Source organism: Poromitra crassiceps (assembly GCF_964638095.1).
Source record: "Poromitra crassiceps genome assembly, chromosome: 13".
Taxonomy (NCBI): domain Eukaryota; kingdom Metazoa; phylum Chordata; class Actinopteri; order Beryciformes; family Melamphaidae; genus Poromitra; species Poromitra crassiceps.
The window spans coordinates 39,582,247-39,604,466 of NC_139644.1; the positions used below are offsets into that span (position 1 = coordinate 39,582,247).

The window sequence follows — 22,220 nt, forward strand, 5'->3', positions numbered from 1 at the left end:
AGACTCCTCCTACATTCAAACAATAGTTCATAATAATAATAATAATAATACATGGGACTTATTATATGGCGCTCTTCAAGGTCTCAGACGCTCACTATACACATAACAAGGCGGTGACAACAGTGCAACAGACAATGGATAAACATGACACAGGAATAGGCTTAGAGAAGGTATAGAGGAGAAGAGATGGGCCTCGAGGCGGGATTGAAAAACTGAGGGTCTCTGATTTGATCTCTGATTGAATCAGGTCAGTCGGTAGAGCCTATGGACCTGTAGAGCTGGAGATTATAGTTTTACTACTTTCTGTTCAAGTACTTATAGTTTTGAAGATATAGCCTTCTTCTTCTTCTTCTTTCGGCTGTTCCCGTCAGGGGTCGCCACAGCGGATCATCTGTTTCCATCGGTTCCTGTCCTCTGCATCGTCCTCCGTCACGCCCGCTGCCTGCATGTCCTCTTTCACTGCGTCCATGAACCTCCTCTTGGGCCTTCCCCTCCTCCTCTTTCCTGGCGGCTCCATCTCCAGCATCCTCCTCCCGATGTACCCCACCTCCGTCCTCCGCACATGTCCATACCATCTCAGTCTTGCCTCTCTCACTTTCTGTCCAAACTGCGCGACATGGCCGGTTCCTCGGATGTAATCGTTCTTTATCTTGTCCAGCCTCGTCACTCCCAGAGAGAAGATATAGCCTATTCCACCCAAATACTACCTTCTCTCCAAATACTTATAGTTTTAAAGGTATATTCCATCCAAATACTACTTCATGTCCAAGTACTTAGGTATGTTTCAGCCAAATACTACTTCTGTCTAAGTACTTGTGTTTTAAAGGACATAATATACCTTCAAAACTATAATACTTGGTCTCCGGCTCTATATCTCTACATCCGCAGCATTGCCTGAGATGCATTGTCACCTAATTGCCAGTTAACAATATAATATGAAAACTTACATATGCCCAAATCAGCACACATCCCTATCTGAATAAGGAGTAGGCCTACATACACAAGATCTCACTCCTCCCCGTTTGGTGTCTTTTTTTCCTTCATAATCCTGCAGATTCAATCCTGCATCCTGCAGATAATTGAAGAATTGATTACATTTTTATTTTTTTATTTTTATTTTGTGTAATGTGATTTATACAGTAATGTGTTACTTTGTAATGTCTTCCCCCAACACTGAATATGAGTGATCAAGTGAGAGTGCATGGTTGTGCAAGAATAACGAGCATTTGAAGGTTACCATGCTTTATATCAATTTTGACATCATATTTCACAGTGTGTTATTTCACTGTTCAGCCTTCAGGAGGTGCTGCAGCCTAATTCAACCAAACACTTGTGATGAAGGGAGCAAACCTTAACACTCCAATGATAAGTGCTGGAATAGTACAAGGGAAGTTACATCAGATTCTGTGTAATGCTTTATGCTTTATGCTATTTCACACCAAGCAAATCTCTAAAAGCAGGTGTCACATTTTTGGTATATTAGTCTGTACCAGGCTCTGGTATGAGCTTTCAGACTAGACTTAAAACACATTTTAGTGATAAAATCTACAGTGAGTTGAGCTTTTAGAAGTGTAAAACAAGTCTTTATAGCCCCATCCCAAGACCCTGCATCACTGACGTAGATGAGATGAGATGAGATTAGATAAGATAAGATATACTTTAATGTCCCTGAAGGAAAATGTGGCTCGGGCAATAGTGCTACACACAACCAGCATGTCCAACCTAAATATAGCCACACTTTGAAAAGACAGACACATCGGCATCGACAGAACATACATGTATAGCATACAAGCAGAGTAGTACAGTACAGTAGAGTAGACAGACACACAGACAAGTTTGATGAAGATTGGACACAATCTTCATAAAACTTCATAAAACACAAAGTTACGACTAAATTTGTGTTAGTCTGTGATTTCTCAAGCTCATTTAATTGCAACCATACTTTAAATTAACCTGACGTGCCAGCTGGTTTGTTACACAGAACCATCTGCATGGTAACTCGTCATTGGAAACTTTAGAAAAGGGCACGCACTTTCAAAAAATACTTGGCAGGTGATTGGATGAACGAGATGTCTACCATCTATCAGGGGCTAACTGACTGCTAACTTCAACCACTTAGGACCGCCTCCTTCCTTGGACGCTGATTTGCCCACAGGTTGCAGCAAAGCAAAATGGATTTCCAGCTGCCTTGCAAGGTTGCTAACTGTTAGGCCCTTTTTCACAGCAACATTGTTCAAGTTATTCACAATGGACAAACTTTCTGTTTGAACACATGCTCCTTGTTCTTGATAGATTGATAATTATCTCTTCTTTTTTATTTATTTTTATTATTTTTTTACACCCGGGGGATGTCAGGACATTCTTACGGGCCGTTCCATTAAAACCGGGAAATGTTTCAAAGGTCATGAGCTCCAACTGTGACGTCAACTGTGCTCGGATTTTCTCTGCCAAACTCGGATGAGCCTCAGCAGCCCCGACCTCAAAAATCCAAGATGGCTCCTCCGCACATCAACAGTAGTTAACATCGCAGTAAATACTGTTTATTAGCAGTCCTGTCTTGTTTGTGTCTCATTAAATCAGCTGTACACACAGCACTGCCTAACTTCTATCTCTGTGGAGATGTTGCTGCAGTGTTGTATGCGTAAAATACAGGAAAATGTGTTGTAATCAACTGTTATTGCTAACAATGGCTAGCCTGGCTAGAGCTAACCATGGTTTCCCGACTGTTTAAATGGAATGTCGACAATTGTGACATCATTCAACCGTCACATTCCCGTTTCCCAGTTTTAATGGAACGGACCATAGTTTCGAGTCCTGTTATAGTGTTGAAAGACTCAAAGAATTAAAACTGTATTAGTGCCATCCATTAATCAATTAAAAATGGCTTCAGAGACAACATCTTGACAGTACAGACATCATTTCAACTATTTGCAGCTGCACATTTCATCTACCATCTACCTTTACTAATGAAGGCATGATGTACTGGATTTAAGGATCTAACTGGAGCCACAAACCACCAGGAAACAAAGGTTGCAATCCATCTTCCAATTTATTTATTTAAAGGTTGATGTTGATGAGGATTGCCCAAAATATTGCCATGAGGATCGCCATGGTTCTGAACAGAAGGAGAGAAAAATTACATCATGTCCAAACAACTCATAAATACAGCATTTCAATGAATATGCACATTAAGTTCCATAAATATTCCAAATAATGGTTAGGTAAATATTCTTCCTCATAATATTATTTAACAAAATGGATCAAATATTACCAATTAACCTTCATATCAATATTTAAATACTTAAATAAAGAAACTGAATTGCTACAGTAAATTGAAGGTTATTTAAAAGACACTCGGCAAACAGGTACAAACTCTGGTGAGGTGAAGATGTTTGGAGACAAAGAGGAGGAAGGCCTGATCCCTGCTTCTATTTAGAAAGTGGGAGGTAGGACCTACTACCACAGGTACACTGAATGACCACTTGGTGTTTCTAACACACACACACACACACACACACACACACACACACACACACACACACACAACCCTGTCGTCTGTCCAGAAGTGAGAGCCGTCCAGGCCTCAGTCATTCAGTGGTGCCTCGCCAAAGTGAGATGGAAAACATTAGTTTATATGTGATAATATTATATATAGTTACCACCAGTGGTCCCTGGACCAGTTTGGGAATCACTGCCCTGAACTAACACAAATTACACCATTGACCCCCATTTGATAAGATTTTTCCCTATTCCCAATCTTGGCAATGTTGATTTTTTTTTTTAAATGATATTATCGCTTAATATGTTATATAGCGTGGGTATATTGTATTTATTCATGTTGTATTAATATTGGTGACATGTTGATCTTGTAACTGATGTCCCGGAATTCAGCATTTTATTTACATTTTATTTGTGTAAGCACTTTAGCATTTGGCATATTCTTTGATTGGGAAATATGCAGCTTGGGACTGTTGTTCTCACCGAGTCTGCAACATTCAGTTCTCTTTTTCTCTTTTCATTTCTCTAAGTTTGAAACAACTTCACGAGTCCAACTTCCCCATGGATGTTAATAAAGTGAAGAAATTACACTTTCTTTACCGGAATGGCGAATTGCCATCTGTCTTATTCTTCAGTTCAGTTCAGTTCACTTTATTTATACAGGAAGGGATGAAAATGACAATTTCACATGTACATTTAACTGGCCTGCCTCAGTTACAAACTGGTTTTCAGCTGGTTCCTGTTCTGCAGTACATTAAACAAAAAACAATTATACAAGAACATGTTCAATTTCACTACATACAATATTACAGACCTAACAAAAACAATTACATTTACAGACATTCATTCATTCATCAATACGAAGACAGCAACAACAAAGATTAAAACCTAGGGGTGAGTCGGATCAGTGAATACAGGTGTTTTCTAGCATCAAATGTTGTTTGTAGGCTTTTTTGAAATGTGAGATGGAGGTTATTTCTCTGGTGTGAAATGGGATCTCGTTCCAAATTTTGGTGTATGTGTGGAAGAATGATCTTAGTCCATAATTATTTTTGTATGCCGGTACTGGTATAAGTGCATGTGAGATTGATCTAGTGATGCGTTCTTGTCTTGTGTTGTGTCTTGGGAGTAAGGCTGTAAGTGTTGGAGAAGAGTTGTTTCTAAGCATAAAATAAAACTTAATGGCTAGACTTTTTGTGTAATTCTGAAAAGTTGGAGCAGAGAAGTGTGAGAGTGCAGTACAGTGGTGAGTCCAAGGTGGAAAGTTACCATGAATTTTATATGCTCTGTTGTAGAGTCTTGCTACGGGTTCTATGGTTTCCTTTGTCGTGAGTGACCAGATTGGAAGACAGTAGGATATTGTTGAAAGAAAAATTGCATGTAGGTATGTATTTGAAACAGTGACAGTGAGAAATGGTCTAATCTTACTGTAAACAAATAGTTTCTGATTTGCCTTTTTGACTAGGTTATTGATGTGATGTTTGTAGGTGAGGTGAGTATCAAGTGTTACTCCAAGGTAGAGAAGAAAATGGGGAAAGAGGGCTACGGCGTTCTGTCGAGTGTAGGCTTTCTCAGAAGGTGCTCATTGGATCCATAGGGTTGAAGATTCAGTAGAACGAACAAAGGAAGTCCAAGGCAACTCTTCAAGAATATTTTTAAAAAGCCTTTAATAAAATATGGCTTCCACCGACATGTTTCGGCCAAACTGACCTTTCTCAAGGTGATTTACAGAAACAATGAATGAGCTAGGTCTTTTGTTTGTCATACAGTGATGATAATCAGCTGGTGCACTCAGGGTGTGGCACCCAAGGGTGTGTAACAATACCTCCAAGGGTTGTCAGGCCTACACATGGCCCCCTAGTGGTCAGTGAGAGTAATCATTTACTGAAATAAAATCAACATATTAGCAAACAGAATATCACATCATAGTTACAATACATAGAGGAGCAGATGGTAAGTAGCAGGCAGGGACCGGCCAAAGTCTAGTGTAGAAAAAATAAAAATGAAATCATTGATATATCAAAATACATATGATACATATGAGAATAGCAAGAGAGAAAAAATGTCATAGGTAGCAAATAGTACTATAAAAATGCTGCCATATCTAGCGAATCATTCAAACCAGGAAAGACAGTGGCCGGGAGTCTATATATCCAGCGGCTTTCCTTCTGGTTGAGGGCTCTCTGTGTTTCCTCTTCTGGAGGTCATGGGGACACAGTCAATACCTATTGCTGTAAAAGAGCAAACAGCTTGGTGAGCATCTTTGATGTGTTTAGCCATAGCATAGTCACTATTGTTGATCTTAACACATTCACTGGCAGCCGTTTTTTTTTTTTACTGTAGGTAGCTTCTGCCAGAGGTTTTTTTTGAGGATTCTGGCTCATTTTACAAGAGCCGAGGATTATTTTCTGCTTGGACTTTGTGAACACAAAGTTCACAAAAGTACTAATAGAATGTGTGCTTTCTCTGTCTAAAAGAGTTTGTAGAGTTAGTAGTTATGTAGATATTAGCCGTTGAGTACAGCATGGTTTCAGCGTCTGAGACTGAAAGCTGAGATAATCGCAGTTTTGTGAAATTCAATCAAACAGGCAGAACAGTCACTTTAACCATTTATTTTTGGCATCAGTGAGAGATCAGACATCTAAACAATATAGTTCTGAACGCCCTCTCCTTCAAACTCCTCTCTCCGTGGGCGTGTCTGGTGGCTTTCAGCAGCGTTTGTCACAAGCAGTTTCTACTGCCTGTCTGAGCAGTGAGCAGCCTCCTTCCCTGGGAGTGTGGATGGGGCTCACTCGTTTCTTGGGTTTGAGAGCTTTGATGAAGCTTTGTGCGATTCTAGGCTTTATGCTGCGTGTTTCAAAGTGTGTTTTCCACCCAGTCTATTTTTGGAACCCCCCACCGTTGTGCGCCCGTGTGCGCCAGCGTGAAAGCGTTTTCGCCTACAGTATGAGAATGAGGCTCGTTCGTTTCTGGGTTTTCGGTTGAGAAACCCCAAGAAACGGGGTTTCTTTTGCGATTGTGGTCTTATTTATGCTGCGTGTTTCAAAGTGTGTTGCACCCATAATCTATTATGCAAATTTGCAATCTCCCACCGCCAGCAATCAGCGCGAAAGCGAAAGCGTTTTCGCCAATCCATTTTACAGTAGGAGAATGGTTTCATCGCGCGTTCCCCTGCAGTTTTGGCTCGACTTTTTCTAGAATGGAGAGCACTGTTGCCACTTAGTGGGTCGGTGGAATGGGTTGTACACGTTCGGTGGCTCCAATATTTTTATAGGAGACGTGGGGGGCGTTGATCCACGTCCCACCGTCAAATTTTTTTTTTTTTTTTTTTTGACGACTCAACTCGTCATTGGCAGTCAACCGTTGGATTTTTTTTGACGACTCAACTCGTCATTGGCAGTGAACGTTTAATAGCGTATCTATGTTCAGCCAAACGATCCTGTAGCCGTCGCTTTGTCCTCCCTACATAGAAGGCGTCACACTTTGAGCATGAAAGTATATATACCACATGCGTCGTTTTGCAGTTAATAAAACTGTTGGTGGTGTACGTCCTTTTTGTAACTGGATGGGTGAAATCTTTAGAGCGGGCTAGGACGTCGCACTGTTTACAATGGCCACATTTGAAGGTGCCTACCGGCTTTTTGGGCAGCCAAGATGCATTTTCCTTGGCAGGCAGATGGCTACGCGCCAACCTATCTCCTAAAGTGGGGGCCCTTCGGAAAGAGAAAAGGGGAGGTTCAGGAAATACAGATCTGAGGGTCTCATCACATTGAATCAGGCTCCAGTTCTTTTTTATAATAGTGCATATAGCCTGTGCCTTAGTACTATAATAAGGGGTAGAAAAAACAACCCTGTCAAGGCTCTTTTTCAGCACTTTTTTGGATAAGAGTGCATCACGTTCCAAAGTGCTGGCCTTAGACAGTGCTGTGTTAAGAGTCTTATCAGGGTAACCACATTCTTTAAAACGGTTGTACATGTCTTTGCTCTTATCCTGGAAATCAGATTCACTGTCACAAATCCTACGCAATCTTTGAAATTGACCATATGGAATGTTGTCAATCAATGAGGGGGAATGGAAATTCTCAGCATGGAGTAGGGTATTCTTATGGGTCTTCTTCCTGTAAATGGAAGTGTGTAGATCTCCATTGTCACTTTTAAGGATTTCCAAGTCCAAGAACTGGATCTTATCCTTGCTGAAATCTAAAGAGAGTCTGACATTAACATTCACATTATTCAGGTAAGCATGAAAGGACCTCAATTCATCCTCTGTCCCGTTCCACCACAGGATCACATCATCGATATAGCGACCCCACCAGGCAATCTTGTCTCTGAAAGGATTAGAAATGTTGAATACATGATCTTCCTCCCATTTACCCATAAACAGGCCCGCATAAGAGGGACTAAAACAAGCACCCATGGCAAGGTGACCCATCCCTTGACCTGTTGGTAGATCTTATCCTGAAACAAAAATACATTATTATGTAAAGTCCATTCAGTAAGGTTGATCAGGAAACCTGTAGGGGGGCCGTGAGGTTGGGGGCGAGTGTCCAAGTAGTGTCTGAGAGCCGCCAGGCCCTGGTCATGGTCAAGTACGTTCCACATCCATGGTGGCTAGAAAAGAGTCACGTCCAATGTTTCTGTGTTCTTTGATTTTATTAAGCACTTCAGTCGTGTCCTGTACATATGCAGGGAGGGAGGGAAGTAGCGGCTTAATGAAAAAATCAACATATTTGGAAATAGGCTCAGTGAGTGTTTCATTACCTGATATTACAGGTCTTCCTGGTGGGTGAGACAAGTCCTTATGTACCTTAGGCAATAGGTAGAAAGATGCCATGCGTGGGTTAGAATTGAACAAAAAGTTGAATTCCTGGTCCGAAATCAGATTATCACTTTTGGCTCTAGAAAGAATGTCTTTCAGGTCATCAGTCAGGGACAGCGTTGGATTGTACGTTAGGGGGAGGTAGAAGGTTCTGTCCTGGAGCTGTCGAGTAGCCTCCGTGATGTACTGTTCCATGCCCCAGACAACGACAGCTCCTCCCTTGTCCGCCCTTTTGATGACAATATCTTTGTTATTAGACAGATCTCTGAGCGCGTCACGTTCATTCTTAGTGAGATTTTGTCTAACCCCATCATTATTCTGAGATAGTATCGTCTCTATTTCATGGCTTACTTTTTTCTCAAAGGTGCTTAAAGTTGCATTTTGTACTATCGGACAAAAATAGGACTTAGGTGTAAAGGGGGTACGAGAGCCAGGGTTCTGAGCATCACCCGTTTGATTGGTAGTAACCTGTGAAGTCTGTTTATACCACGCTTTAATGTGGAGGTTCCTATAGAAGCGAAAGAGGTCAGTTTTCAGTTCAAAATCATTGGTGAAATTCGTGGGTGAAAAAGATAGTCCCTTAGAAAGTACCTTGGTCTGAGTCTCGGAGAGTTGGACATCTGACAGGTTGATCACTGATTGTATTGGCTCCGTGTGTACGGTCTGTGAGACGGTCCTGGGTTTCCTCCGACTCCTCCTCGTCCTCTTCCTCTGTTGCCTGATTTGGTGGTCCGTTTTCCTCTGCCCCTGGGCTGGTCTACCCCTTATAGTATACCCCTAAGGCGCAGGCTATATGCACTATTATGAAAAAGAACTGGAGCCTGATTCAATGTGATGAGACCCTCAGATCTGTTTTTCCTGAACCTCCCCTTTTCTCTTTCCGAAGGGCCCCCACTTTAGGAGATTGATGCGTAGCCATCTGCCTGCCAAGGAAAATGCATCTTGGCTGCCCAAAAAGCCGGTAGGCACCTTCAAAGAAGGTAGAGCCTTCGGCCGGGCATTTGCACCCCTTCCTATCCAGGCCCACCCAATTTGATCCAGGCCCACCTATAATTCAATTTCTGCATACGCCCCTGGTGGTACCCCATACTTACCCTGTAAGTACAGGTGTGGTACCCCATACTTACCCTGTAAGTACAGGTGTGGTACCCCATACTTACCCTGTAAGTACAGGTTTGGTACTCCATACTTAACCTGTAAGTACAGGTTTGGTACTCCATACTTAACCTGTAAGTACAGATTTGGCACATCTTGTACCCCGTAAGTACCTGTACTTATCCTGTAAGTACAGATCTTGTTACCCTATACTTACAGGGTAATTTGCAGGCTGTATTCTAAAGCGTTACCGAAATCAGAGTGTGATGAATGAATGAATTAATTTATTTGACACGTCTTAAATGCCACAGGTATACATTTCATCAGCTCAAAGGAGGCAAAATAAATCAGCATACACAAAAGCATATGTACAATCCATCAAGGATAACACAAAAAAGCCCAGGGCTTATTTCGATTGTGGTCCTTTGGTGTAAAAAGATTGAGTTAAATTTAGGAGAAAAGAAAAGAAGACGTGAAAGTACAAAATTTCCTCATATTTGTGTGTCCAGGAAATCTTTTGCATTTCTCAGCAACACTATGGCAACACCATGTCTGTCCAGTTGTTATGCAAATATTTAACAGTTTAAATGTGTAATCTGTTCTTTGCACGGGTGGTTATAGTGTTATGAGAAATAGTTTTAGTTTTGGGAATTGGACTTGGAGTTTTGAGAATGAGGTTAGAGTTTTAGGAAATGCATCTTAATAATTGAGGAAAAGCTGTAAGTTCCAGTTAATTTATTTATTTTGATCAGAACTTATTCAGAAGGTTTTCTAGGGTTAAGATCCAGTTCCTCTTATTTATTTGACAAGGTTTGCTAGGTTTAAGTTCCAGTTCCTCTTATATATCACATGATTACTGTAGGCTAATACACAATTCAGCATAATAGTATGCAGCTGCAGGGCGGTGGTTCAGTGGTTAGTGGTTTACTCGTGTGGATTTTCTCTGGGTGCTCCGGTTTCCTCCCACCACCAAAATACATGTATGTTAGGGTTAAGACTCCTGTGCCCCTGACCAAGGCAATGGCAAAAGAACTGGAGTTGGTCTCCGGGCGCTGCACTGCGGCTGCCCACTGCGGCTGCCCACTGCTCCTAGTTCTAGGAAGGTTCCTAGGGGATGGGTCAAATGCAGAGGATGAATTTCCCCATGGGGATAAATAAAGGATAACTTATCTTACTTACTTGTCTACTTTTTACATACTTGCCATGATGTGCACCATATACAAACTTACTTGAATTCCCAGATACATAGATAAGATAGTAGATTTCATCAGTTTTTGTATTAGCTGCGGTCAGCAGCTGTTTGGTTGGTCCACCAAAAAATATGGTCCACAAAATCAAACAGACGCACGCATGCACGCGCACGCGCACGCACACGCACACGCACACGCACACACACACACACACACACACACACACACACACACACACACACACACACACACACACATGCATGCCCTCACCAGTGATCTCATTTGGGCTGAGCATGTTCATTAAGCAAATGTACGCCAGTGCTGTCACATTATCAAGTGTGAAAGAAGGTAGAGCCTGCACAATGCCAAAAAAAAAAAATATTCAAAAAACAAACGTTTTCGATCCACACTGGATCTTCGTCAGGTCAGCAATAAATTAAACTTTTTTGACATTGTGATTAAGTGTGCAGGCTCTACCTTCTTTCATTTATGCAGCGGTTTTTGCTCCAGCCTTATTGCACCTTTCCGTGATGTGCGTATAAATCTCTCTTTTTACCACCACATTATCAAGTGTGACCAGTCACGCATTGGCTTTATGCCATCATCGGTGATGTCACTCGAGCTGAGCATGCTAGTTGAGCAATTGTGTGTCGATGATGTCAAATGTCAAGACTGATAACATCATCACCGATGACATCTCTCACTGATGACATCACAATTGCTCGAGCGACATCATGACATTATCACTAAGGACAACGCAATGACAACTGGGGTGAGCATTGGTTGTCTACAAAATCAATGTCAATGGAGTGGATGACATCACAATGGGGTGGATGATGTCACAATGGAGTGGATGATGTCACACAAATTCGCAGCATAGTAACTGTTTCTTGGTTGGTTGGTCGGTCGGTCGGTCGGTGGGTCGGTCCACGCAAAAGGCCCTCACTTGAAGCGGATGCGACGTTCTGGAATGGGATGGGCACAGGATGTTATAAGTGACACATGTCTATGGCACATCACCTAAGTGACATAACTGATAACATAATCACTGATGATGTCACAATGTCTATGACAATAATAATCAATGTCTGTCACATTTCACTTATGCACAGAGCCATTGTGACAAGACAACTCTGACGGGCCGCAGCTATTGCGGATTCATGCTTGTTCATTTATTAGCTGCGGTCAGCATGGCCAGTAGCTCTATAAGTCACTCATTTGGTTGGTCGGTCGGTTGGTCGGTCAGTCCACCAAAAAATGTTGGTTGGTCTATATATATATATATATATATATATATATATATATATATATATATATACTGTATATAATATATATTCGTCTGCGGCACTGTCTAAGAATGTCATCATCATCTGTCATTTGCTCTGTAATGAAATGACCAAGATATTTCACCCTGGCTATCACATACAATAAGGTTATTATCAGACAATTTGAAAACAGGTAATTCTAGACTTCGGTCCTCTTTTATTCTGCATATTAAAACCACACTCTTGCTGGCATTATATTTAATATCATTTTCCTTGCCCTACTTAGTGCATATATTAAGAAGCTGCTGGAGATCAGCGCTACTCGGAGTAATATTTATTTATTTATTTATTTATCTATCTATCAGAAATTGAGCTATTTTTCACCAAACATAGTGTGCAATGCATACTTGGAATTCTGCTTAATAAACTGTTGAATTTAGTGAATGCTTTATTATACGGCCTAGTTCCTCATTGCGCGGCTCGCGAGACGCTGGCGGCTCTCGAAGCTTTAGTTGGCGGCTCTAAGAAATTGCAATTTTTTTTTTTTTTTTTTTTAGATTTGCAAGCTGTGCTTGGTAGGGGTTAGACTCAGCCCTCAGTCTTAATCCGTTTCACTCCTGTAAGACTGAGAATATTACTATTTAAATCTTTGCATAACGTTAGGTGGCGCTGTTGGAAGCCTTGCATCGGAGAACCAATCATGAGTGTTGTGGGCGGGCCTGCTTTCTGGGGGCAGTTCTCATGCAGAACCGGTGTCTCGCAAAACATCGTCGCATTTGCGGAGAAACATATTAATCACTTAGTAACAAACATAACCGGTTAATAGGACGTGTTTCATCCGGCCCCGGCGGCTAGAGGTCTTTCCCCCAGCGATAAACCCGACTCCCGAGGCTACGTTACAGAGCCTGCTGGCTGCTGATGACTTCACAGTAGCAAGCGGACCACTTCCGGGTAGGAAGAATTATTGTAAAATAAACCACAGCTATCAATTTTGTTTGGAGCATATCAGTTTCATGCTCTGTGTTAGGACTATGATGAATGGCATTGCCGCTACCAAATAAAATTCTAATAATAAATGCAGGCGTGTCTGCTGCCGGCGGTTCTCGCCGGGCTCGGAGACACAGTTTCTGACAGTGAAATTCCCAGACGTTTGATGGCGCAGCTCACCAAACGTCTGGGAGCCGAGACTAGGTTGGGGTGGCTTTTAGTGTTTTGCGGTAAAAGTGGCTCTCCTATTGACTTTGTCCTGCCAGTGCGGCTCTCATCGAAGAAATAGTGAGGATCACTGTTATACGGCATAGGTGAAGGTCAATGGATCAGCTGATCTCGGATTGGATAAAAATTGGCACCGACCTCGAACTATCCAATCAGAGTAAAGTTGACATTTTCTCAGAAACAGAAGGTCAGATCATGGTGCAGATAAAATACTGTATGTATTTTTTCACCCTGAATCCAATGCCGCCTTCTGTGAGCCTCTTCAAGTTATGGTTGTGGAGATACTTCCACCCTGCCTGCAAGACTACATGTTAGGGTTGCTGTGAGACATGTGGATTTAGGTGCGGATACTTGATGGCCAAGACACACTTGGTAAACTGGAATCTCGATAACTAGGAATGCTGTAGCACTTGATAGCTGAGTCTGCAAGGTTCGAAAGATGGGAACTGTTGCAGAAGGTTGTCGTGAGGTTAGTCTATGAACAACTGCAGAGGACTTGCAGAGCAAACCTTTATAGGTCCCGAATATGGCATCACCTTGTGTTATGACATCATCAGTGAGACCATCAGAGATATGATTCAAGGCACTCATGAATCATGACATCATCACCGTCTGCGACATCATCAGTGATCTATGACATCATAGTAGGGATGATGACATCATCCTAACAGTACCCTCCCCTCTACGGGCGTCCAATGAGACCATCAAGGATGACATCTGGAGAACAGAAATGCTGCAGACTCTGGTGGAGGCTCTGGAGTCGGGTACACAGCGTATGCTCCAAACTTGGAAGATGGAGCCACGGGCTCTACGGGCGCCACCTGGCGTCCAATGAGACCATCAAAAGGGTCAATGTCACGGTCCGGTGGGGACCACCAAGAACTGTTCTCCTGACGCAACACCTCAAACTCCGGGCTCCGAAGGTGGAGTCCCAAACTTGGAAGAAGGAGCCAAAGGGGATGTCGCAAGCTCAGAGAGCGGAGCACCAGAAGGCTCCGCACAAACCAAAGGCTGAGCCACAACCAATGCTGCCGTTCCCGAAGGCAGAGCCACCGGAGGCTCTCCCCCGGGGGATGGCGGCCTAGGCAAAAGGCCGGCAGAACAACCGAATCCCTCCAAGGCCCGATAACAGTCCCAGGGTTGAGCAGGAACCGAACATCGACGCTTAGACCTGTATTTAGACTGCTGCTGGGGACCGGGCTCCGACTCAGCGAGGGGAAGGCCTACCATCCCGACCTGTAGTTGGGGTAGGACACCCACAGTTCCTTTCTTTGAAGCCGCTCCTGACCGAAGGCTGGCGACACTACGGGGGCCTCCCAGCGCCAAACGGGAACCCACGTGTGGGTCAAGAACTGGAATTGGCTGCTGCTGAGGTTCGGGTTCAGACTCGGCGAGGGGAAGGCCCACCATCCCGACCTGTAGTTGGGGTAGGACACCCACAGGTTGGGCCTCAGGGCCAGCAGACTGGGAGGCCCCCTGCGGGGGGACGGAGCTGGTCTGTAGGCAGTGATTGAACCTCTCAGTGAGACGATCGACAGTCCTCTCCACCTCCCCAACCCTCTTGGAGACACACTGCCACTCCTGGGTCACATGAACGCTGCCCACCCGTATGGGCTTCGGGGCTGAACTCTTAGAGCCTTGATCCGCTGAGAGTCTCACGGGCCGGCGAGTGGTGGACCCACTTAATGGACGCCGGGAGCAGGAGGAGTGCCCGGCTCGACCACAGTACAGGCAGCTCCGGGTGTCCAAACGGCGCTGCCTCTCCTCTGGTGTGATGCGAACCCTGCCGGTCTGATCATGGGACAGATGGCTACTGGTGTTCAGATGTGGCTGCCTTCGCTCTGGGGTGACGCGAACTCCCCCCCAGAGTATGCGCTTAGGAGCTGGAGGCGGCTGAGAGGCAGGGCTAGTAGCAGAGACCGCGGTAGGTGGGGGGGCAGGACTAGGTACGGTATCTGTGCTGTAGGTCGGCGGCCTCACGACACTCTCCTGCATCGCTTGGTCCGGCCGAGGCTGAACATGTAGTGCCCTCATCAGCCCCTCCACAACTCCAACCACCGACCCATCAAAACCACTCGTTAGGCCCCTCTAGGATTCCTCCAACCTTGGTGCCAGGAGTAACCTCACTCAGTTCCAAGGATTTCAGGTGCTCCAACTCTGACGCAAGATCCATAGCAGCCTCCAGTGTGGGGGGTTTGGAACTACGGAGGCTAAAGCGGAGCTCACCGGTCGCGAAATGGGTAGAAAAGTGATTCCTTGCCAACAGATCCTGGGTGTGAGCGTCAGCCGAGGGGTAGACTCTAACAACAAGCCTCCGCAGGTGGCTGCCAAACTCCTGAGCTGATTCGCCTGAAACCAGCCCGCACTATCATACGGGTCTAAACATCTAGCTATAGCGGCCTTCAACAAGGTGAAATCGTTCTTAGTCTCTGCTGAAAGGCCACTAAAAAGGTCCCGAGCGCGGCCCGACAGCAGCAATGACATTGTAATCTCAATTGTCATCCCACCCATTCACATTGGCAGCAAGCTCGAAATGTTCAGACCAATCCGACCAATCGCGGCCGGTACCAGTGAATGTTTCAGACATGAAAACCGGGCGGGGGGCCGAGACGCGACTAGGCCCTACGGGGCCCGCTCCGGCGCCCTGAGGCCCTGCCTGCTGCGGAAAACCCAGGGGAAAGGAATTATATATATTATATTGTTGCAAATCCCTGTTGGTTGGCCGAGTGCAGATCTCGCATAACTGTCGGCAAGTCTCCGAACGTGACAGGATGAGTAGAGGTATACTGTGTTGGCCACTTCAGCTGACCGCCTGGTGGGCCACCTGAAGCGGCCGGCGGGGAAACTGGCGTTTCGGGAGCTTCCTCCTTGATTGGCGGAAATGTATCCGCTAAATCCATTTCTGAGTTGTTCATACTGTTAGGGTTGCTGTGAGACATGTGGATTTAGGTGCGGATACTTGATGGCCAAGACACACTTGGTAGACTGGAATCTCGATAACTAGGAACGCTGTAGCACTTGATAGCTGAGTCTGCAAGGTTCGAAAGATGGGAACTGTTGCAGAAGGTTGTCGTGAGGTTAGTCTATGAACAAATGCAGAGGACTTGCAGAGCAAACCTTTATAGGTCCCGAATATGGCATCACCTTGTGTTATGACATCATCAGTGAGACCATCAGAGATATGATTCAAGGCACTCATGAATCATGACATCATCACCGTCTGCGACATCATCAGTGATCTATGACATCATAGTAGGGATGATGACATCATCCTAACACTACAGGAGAGAGATGGAGGGGGGTGGGGGGTTTCAAGTCAAACACTCTATTTCAGTGATTGCTGTCAGAATATCGAGCCATTTAACACTTATTTTGACACAAAAACATCGCTGAATGTACCTAAAGAAAATCTTAAATATCTGGTGAGTTTCTGGAGTTATGGCTGTTATTGTGTTAGGCCACTTACAGTTTTGACTCTGCCATGCCCCCTTTTGGTCCAATTGCATAATAGCCTGTCAGAAATGTTATTTCACAGTAGGCAGAGAGGTTTGGGAGTGATTAGTAGTATAATAGTAGTAATAGTTGTCGTGGTGGCGGTAGTAGTAGCAGTAGAACTGGTGACATCACAATTGCTTGAGTTACATCACTGATTATAGCACCCCCATGAGGCGATTCCAAAAAATATTTCTAGAGCATCTAGTAGCCTAACCACCATCTCAAGTTCAAGTTCAAGTTCATTTATTTGTTTGTCCCAGAAGGGCGATTTGATTTGCAGCAAAACATATAAAGGCAGACATAAATCACCAGGGAGACATAAAATCACAAGATAAAACACATGATAACCTCAAATAAAACATAAACAAGTACACATAAAACAATAAAAATCAGGATGGCAGTTTGAGGTATCAGTGCAAGTGCAGGTAACCCAGACAGGGCCTAGCTGAGGTAAAAAAAAGTAGCAGCACATCAAAGAGAGTTAGGCAGCAGCAGTTCAAAGTGCTAGTGCAAGTGAGTGAGTAAGGCAAGGCTAGGCTTAGTAAACATAGGCAGCGCTGGCGTCCCACAGCTGAGCTAACGTTGTTTTCAATCTGCTCAATTCATTGCATATTGCGGGCAGACCAGTGTGTTAACTTGTTAGCTGGTAGCTATCAAGCTACCTCCAGCTCATGAGCTAACGTTGTTTTCAATCTGCTTAATTGCATATTGTGGGCCGACCCGCGTTCTTCCAGCATTTATTTTCTGTCTGTTCCTTGCGCCTAGCAGGGTAAGTCCAACGTGCCAGAAAACCACAAAATAAACAATGATGCTGATAAGAATAAAATTATATTAGGGATATATGATTCAGTTTCAGTTGTTCTAGCCTCATAGTCTCGTAGCCAGGGCAACTGAAGTTTATTTATCCACCTTTTTTAGATCACAGCACGATGTGAGAAAACTGCCTCAGAAATGAGTTTATCCACTTTTTTGATCATTGACACCTACAGCACTGCTCCACAGAAAATAAAGAGCTGTATGACGTTCATATAACACAAGCCAAGTAATGTTAAACTTCCTTTTTTTAGGCTACATTTTCCCCTCCAGATAACATCCCATTCCGCAATCATCCTATGAGAAACATGATATGTGCACGCTTTACCACACCGGCCATATGCTAGGTTTCAACCTAGCCTTGTTTAGGGGAGGGAGCTATAGGAGGTTATAAAAAAGGATACAGGGAACTGAAAATTAAACCATTCAGCAGGAAGACTTCGACACTGACACATCACAGCTCATCTGCCTTTACAAGACAAACATGGCCAGCAAACATCCTCAGCCTCGTAAGTTTGTTTTATTTCAGTTAGTTTTAGTTTGTCTCTATTGAATACAGGCACAAAATGGAGCTGTGCAGCACACAATTCCAAAAAACTTGAAGCTCATCATGTATCAACATCCTGACTCCAAACTGCTCAACTCTAAATACAATTCCATTACACTCAAATGTCATTCTAAATCCTTTTTTTTTTTGCACAAATCTAAACACAAATTGCATCATTAGCTTGTACACCTGGAAAACAACCTTCAAAATGCAACACCCTGATTACCAATCAGTCTCACGCATGTCTCACCTGTGCAAACTCATCATGTGTCAGAGTATAAAGACGCCTCAGGTGACAAGTCAAGTTCAGTCAGCTGAACATTTTGGATTGCAGTAACAAATCCATATTTCCTTTATTAGCTTTTTGTATCTGTGCATGTGTTTATCATTACTTACTCATCATTATGTTATTCATCATTTGTCATTTTGTGTTGCATCAACTATCCTATTTTTGGGGGGGGGAAGAAGAACTTCACCAAAATGACACAATTTTATGCATTTGAATATGTAACATGGCAACATACATAAACACTATTTTGATGGCAGTGTTTTAAATTGATCACAGCAGTGTTTACTTGATGCTCTATAATGTTTTGGTGGAAAGAATCTGTGTTGAGAAGAGAGAACATGGTTTTGAGTGCTGTGGAGTTTTGACAAAGTGACAGTTTAGTGTTTAAAGTTTTTGAGAAATGGAGACCCCGTTTCTGGAAATGTGTTTAAACGTTTGGGGAGGGGCTATCATTATTTGGGTTTGGCAAAGAAGATAAATAGTATGCAAGTATGCAACAAATAAACAGGGGCTTAATAACTCATCCTCTTCTGAATCACTATATATATATATATATATATATATATATATATATATATATATATATATATATATATATATATATATATATATATATATATATATATATATGCACAGTGTATAGTACAGTATATACAGTATCATCATCATCACTTTATTAACAGACACAAGTTCCAGTATGAAAACTGACGTACATAAAATCATAACATATACATACCCCAATACATTACATTAAAGAGTTGTACCAATGTGCCCAAATGCTGGACTGGTACTTAATAGCACTGAGACCAGGTTGAGACAGCAGCATGATAATCAAGTTCTGAGACACATTAAGACGACAGATAAACTTGTAGGTCAGATTTCTCAGCAGGGCATGAAAGGTGTAGACTCCTGCACCACAAAACATTCCACTAGCACTGCAACACCTTGGCTTTCTGAGCAGAATCCTCATGCAGTTGTAAGCAACCTGAAGCTTTTGAATGCTAGCCTGCTTAAACTTGACCCACAGGGGGCAGTATAAAGGGGAGTACAATAGGCTCTAAACAGGCTAATGATGAGGCTCTGATGAGGTCAAGACCTCATCAGAGAAAAAATAAAACTTTTTCCTCAGCATATTAGCTTGTGTATACAAGACAAGCCGCTGCCTATACATGTCATCATCATCATCGCTCATTTGATTAGTAAAAATGTGACCCAAATACTTTTTACAGTTTTACAGCACACTTCCAGAACCTGTCCTGACAAATGTATACAAAATTATATATAAACTACTCCACCCTATTTTGTTGATGCTTTCCCAAAGCTCTGCTGATAATTTAGATGATAGTAAAGTGTGGTCTAAATCTACACTGGCAAGAGGAATTTGTTCATAAAGACACTCTTTGTATTATTCCTCACAGAGCGCAATAGAATGCAGACATGCAGAATGCAGTGTTAATTTTGACAATAATTTCAAAATTTGTTTTAATCTTGGTCGCTTACTGAAAACTTTACTTGGTTTAAAGTCAAATGTTAGACTAAATATGTTAGACTCATATATTTGGATATGGATGTCAACATTGTGACAACTCTTACAACAATAATGTCCTTGTAAAATTCTCCAACAGAGGAACAACAATCAAACAAAGAACTGAGGATTGTGCTTGTTGGGAAGACTGGAGTTGGGAAGAGTGCAGCAGGAAACACCATCTTGGGAAAGAAAGCTTTCCCTTCTAAGCTGTCCGCTTCCTCAGTGACAGAAAAGTGCCAAAAGCAAAAAGTAAAGTTGGAGGGGCAAACTCTGTTTGTTGTTGATACTCCTGGTGTGTTTGACACCAACCAACAATCAAATGAAGAGGTGCTTAAAGAAATCGCAAAATGCATCTCATGTGCTTCTCCTGGTCCTCATGCGTTCCTGATTGTGCTCCAGGTGGGCCGATTCACAAAAGAAGAACAGGAATCAGTCAAAATGATTCAGAAAACCTTTGGTGAAAAGGCACTAAATTACACTCTAGTCTTGTTCACCCGTGGAGATGAACTGGAGGAAGACGGCGTTTCCATCGAAGAAGCAATTGCTGGCAGTGAAGTTCTTAAAAAAATTGTTGACGAATGCCGTGGGGGATACCATGTTTTTGACAACATGAGCGAAGATAAAAAACCTCAAGTCACTGACCTACTGCAGAAGATTGACAAGATGGTTGAGAAAAATGGAGGAAGCAACTACACCAATGATATGTTCCAGGAAGCGGACAAAGCCATAACAAAAGAAACGCAACGCCTTCTGACAGAAAATGCTGACTTGAATGAAGAAGACGCAAGAGAAGAAGCTGAGGAATCATTCACCGAGACATTGGTTAAATATTTCATGGCTGTACATGGAGGTGCAGCTAAAGGTGCTACATTAGGAGCTACATTAGGAACAGCTCTTGGTGGTCCAGTGCCAGCTGCAGTGTTTGCTGCAGTGGGGGCTGTGGTAGGGGGAGCTCTTCATGCAGCTGCATTTGCAACAGGCTTTCAGGTTCATGAGAGATGCAGTGTTCAGTAAATTTTCAACAACAATAACAATAGCCTGTTGGTTACAACCTGTTCACATTGCCAGTGAATTGGTTGATGGTATGGAGATGTTCCATTATCTTTATTCAAGAGTTCAGTCTATCAATTTGAGAGGATGATTTATTGATTTCATGTTCAGATTTCAGAAGGCTTTCGGTCAAAACCCGACGCTCGCACTCAAATAGCCCCTACTCACTTAGATTTGCTTGTGCTCAAACTGTATACTTGCACTCAAATATATTGTTGCTTGGACAGACTCCCTGGGCTCTATCGTCCCACTGGCCTTAAATTAACGCTTAGCGCCAGGCGCAGCCCATATTGGTAGGCGTGGACCGTGTCACTGCGCCATGCCTCTTCGGCGTAAAGGGCATTTCGGGGCCTAAAAACATGATGCTATCTTCCTGAGTCAGGCGCAAAGTGCGTTTCTTTGTGTTGAATGCCAATTTAGCGCCTAAGGCCAGTGGGAAGATAGGGGCCCCTGTCTGCAGTCAAACTGTGCGCTTGTGGAACTTCTGCTCTTGAATTTGTTCTCTGTGCTTGGCTTTTTTTACAAGCACAGAGTTTGAAAAGAGGTCTTTTTGAGTGCGAGGGCGGGGTTTGAGGGAAAGCCTTACTGAACACTAAATCAATACAATAATTTGCTCTCAAATTAAGGAAAGGGAAAAACCTTCATAGATGGGTCGCTCTATTCTGCCTGAATGTGGGCCAGAGTCTCTGATTGCATTTACTGTATTACATTTACTGGCTAATCATTTATTTTTTGCATACATTTGTCAACAAGTTAACATGTCTAGCTGGAAAGTGCTAATTAGCTTTAATAATAATAATAATAATAATAATAATAATAATAAATACTTCCAAGCTTATGCAATGATTGAAGCAGCTGTTCTCCAAGCCTTGTTTTTGAGACTTTTAGACGTCGTTCAGATAAAAGTTGTAGAGAACTGCCTGAAATCAACTTCTCCTGTTGCACTTGTCAGCCAAAAATTGTTCATGAAACAAAATCACATCAGTAGGGCAAGAAGGAAGGATGCAAATTTGATGGCCTGTTGGCCGATGACCAGGGCTGTATTACTGAACGGGCATACCGGGCACTCGCCCAGGGGCCCGAGAGCTCAGGGGGCCCATGAGCTAGAGTCTCTTCGCAGGCCGCCTGCGGCCTGCGAAGAGACTCTAACTGATGGGGCCCCTGAGCTCACTTTGCAGCTGAGACTCTAGCTTATGGGCCCCTGAGCTCACTTCGCAGCTGAGACTCTAGCTTATGGGCCCCTGAGCTCACTTCGCAGCTGAGACTCTAGCTTATGGGCCCCCTGAGCTCACTTCGCAGCTGAGACTCTAGCTTATGGGCCCCTGAGCTCACTTCGCAGGCGGCCTGTGAAGAGACTCTAGCTCAGGGGTGCCCAAATTCTTTCCCATGAAGGGCCAAAACTCAATCTGGGTGGAG

The 22,220-nt window shown here is 43.3% G+C and overlaps 1 protein-coding gene across 1 annotated transcript; it reads left to right on the forward strand.

Annotated features, from left to right (window-relative positions):
• Positions 1 to 17,826: 17,826 nt before the first annotated feature.
• On the forward strand, positions 17,827 to 21,834 carry LOC310787783 (GTPase IMAP family member 7-like). Its single transcript, XM_083649273.1, has 2 exons — positions 17,827 to 17,899; positions 19,852 to 21,834. The coding sequence occupies exons 1-2, from the start codon at positions 17,875 to 17,877 to the stop codon at positions 20,766 to 20,768; spliced, it is 942 nt and encodes a 313-aa protein (XP_083505399.1). The 5' UTR covers positions 17,827 to 17,874; the 3' UTR covers positions 20,769 to 21,834.
• The last annotated feature ends 386 nt before the right edge of the window (positions 21,835 to 22,220 follow it).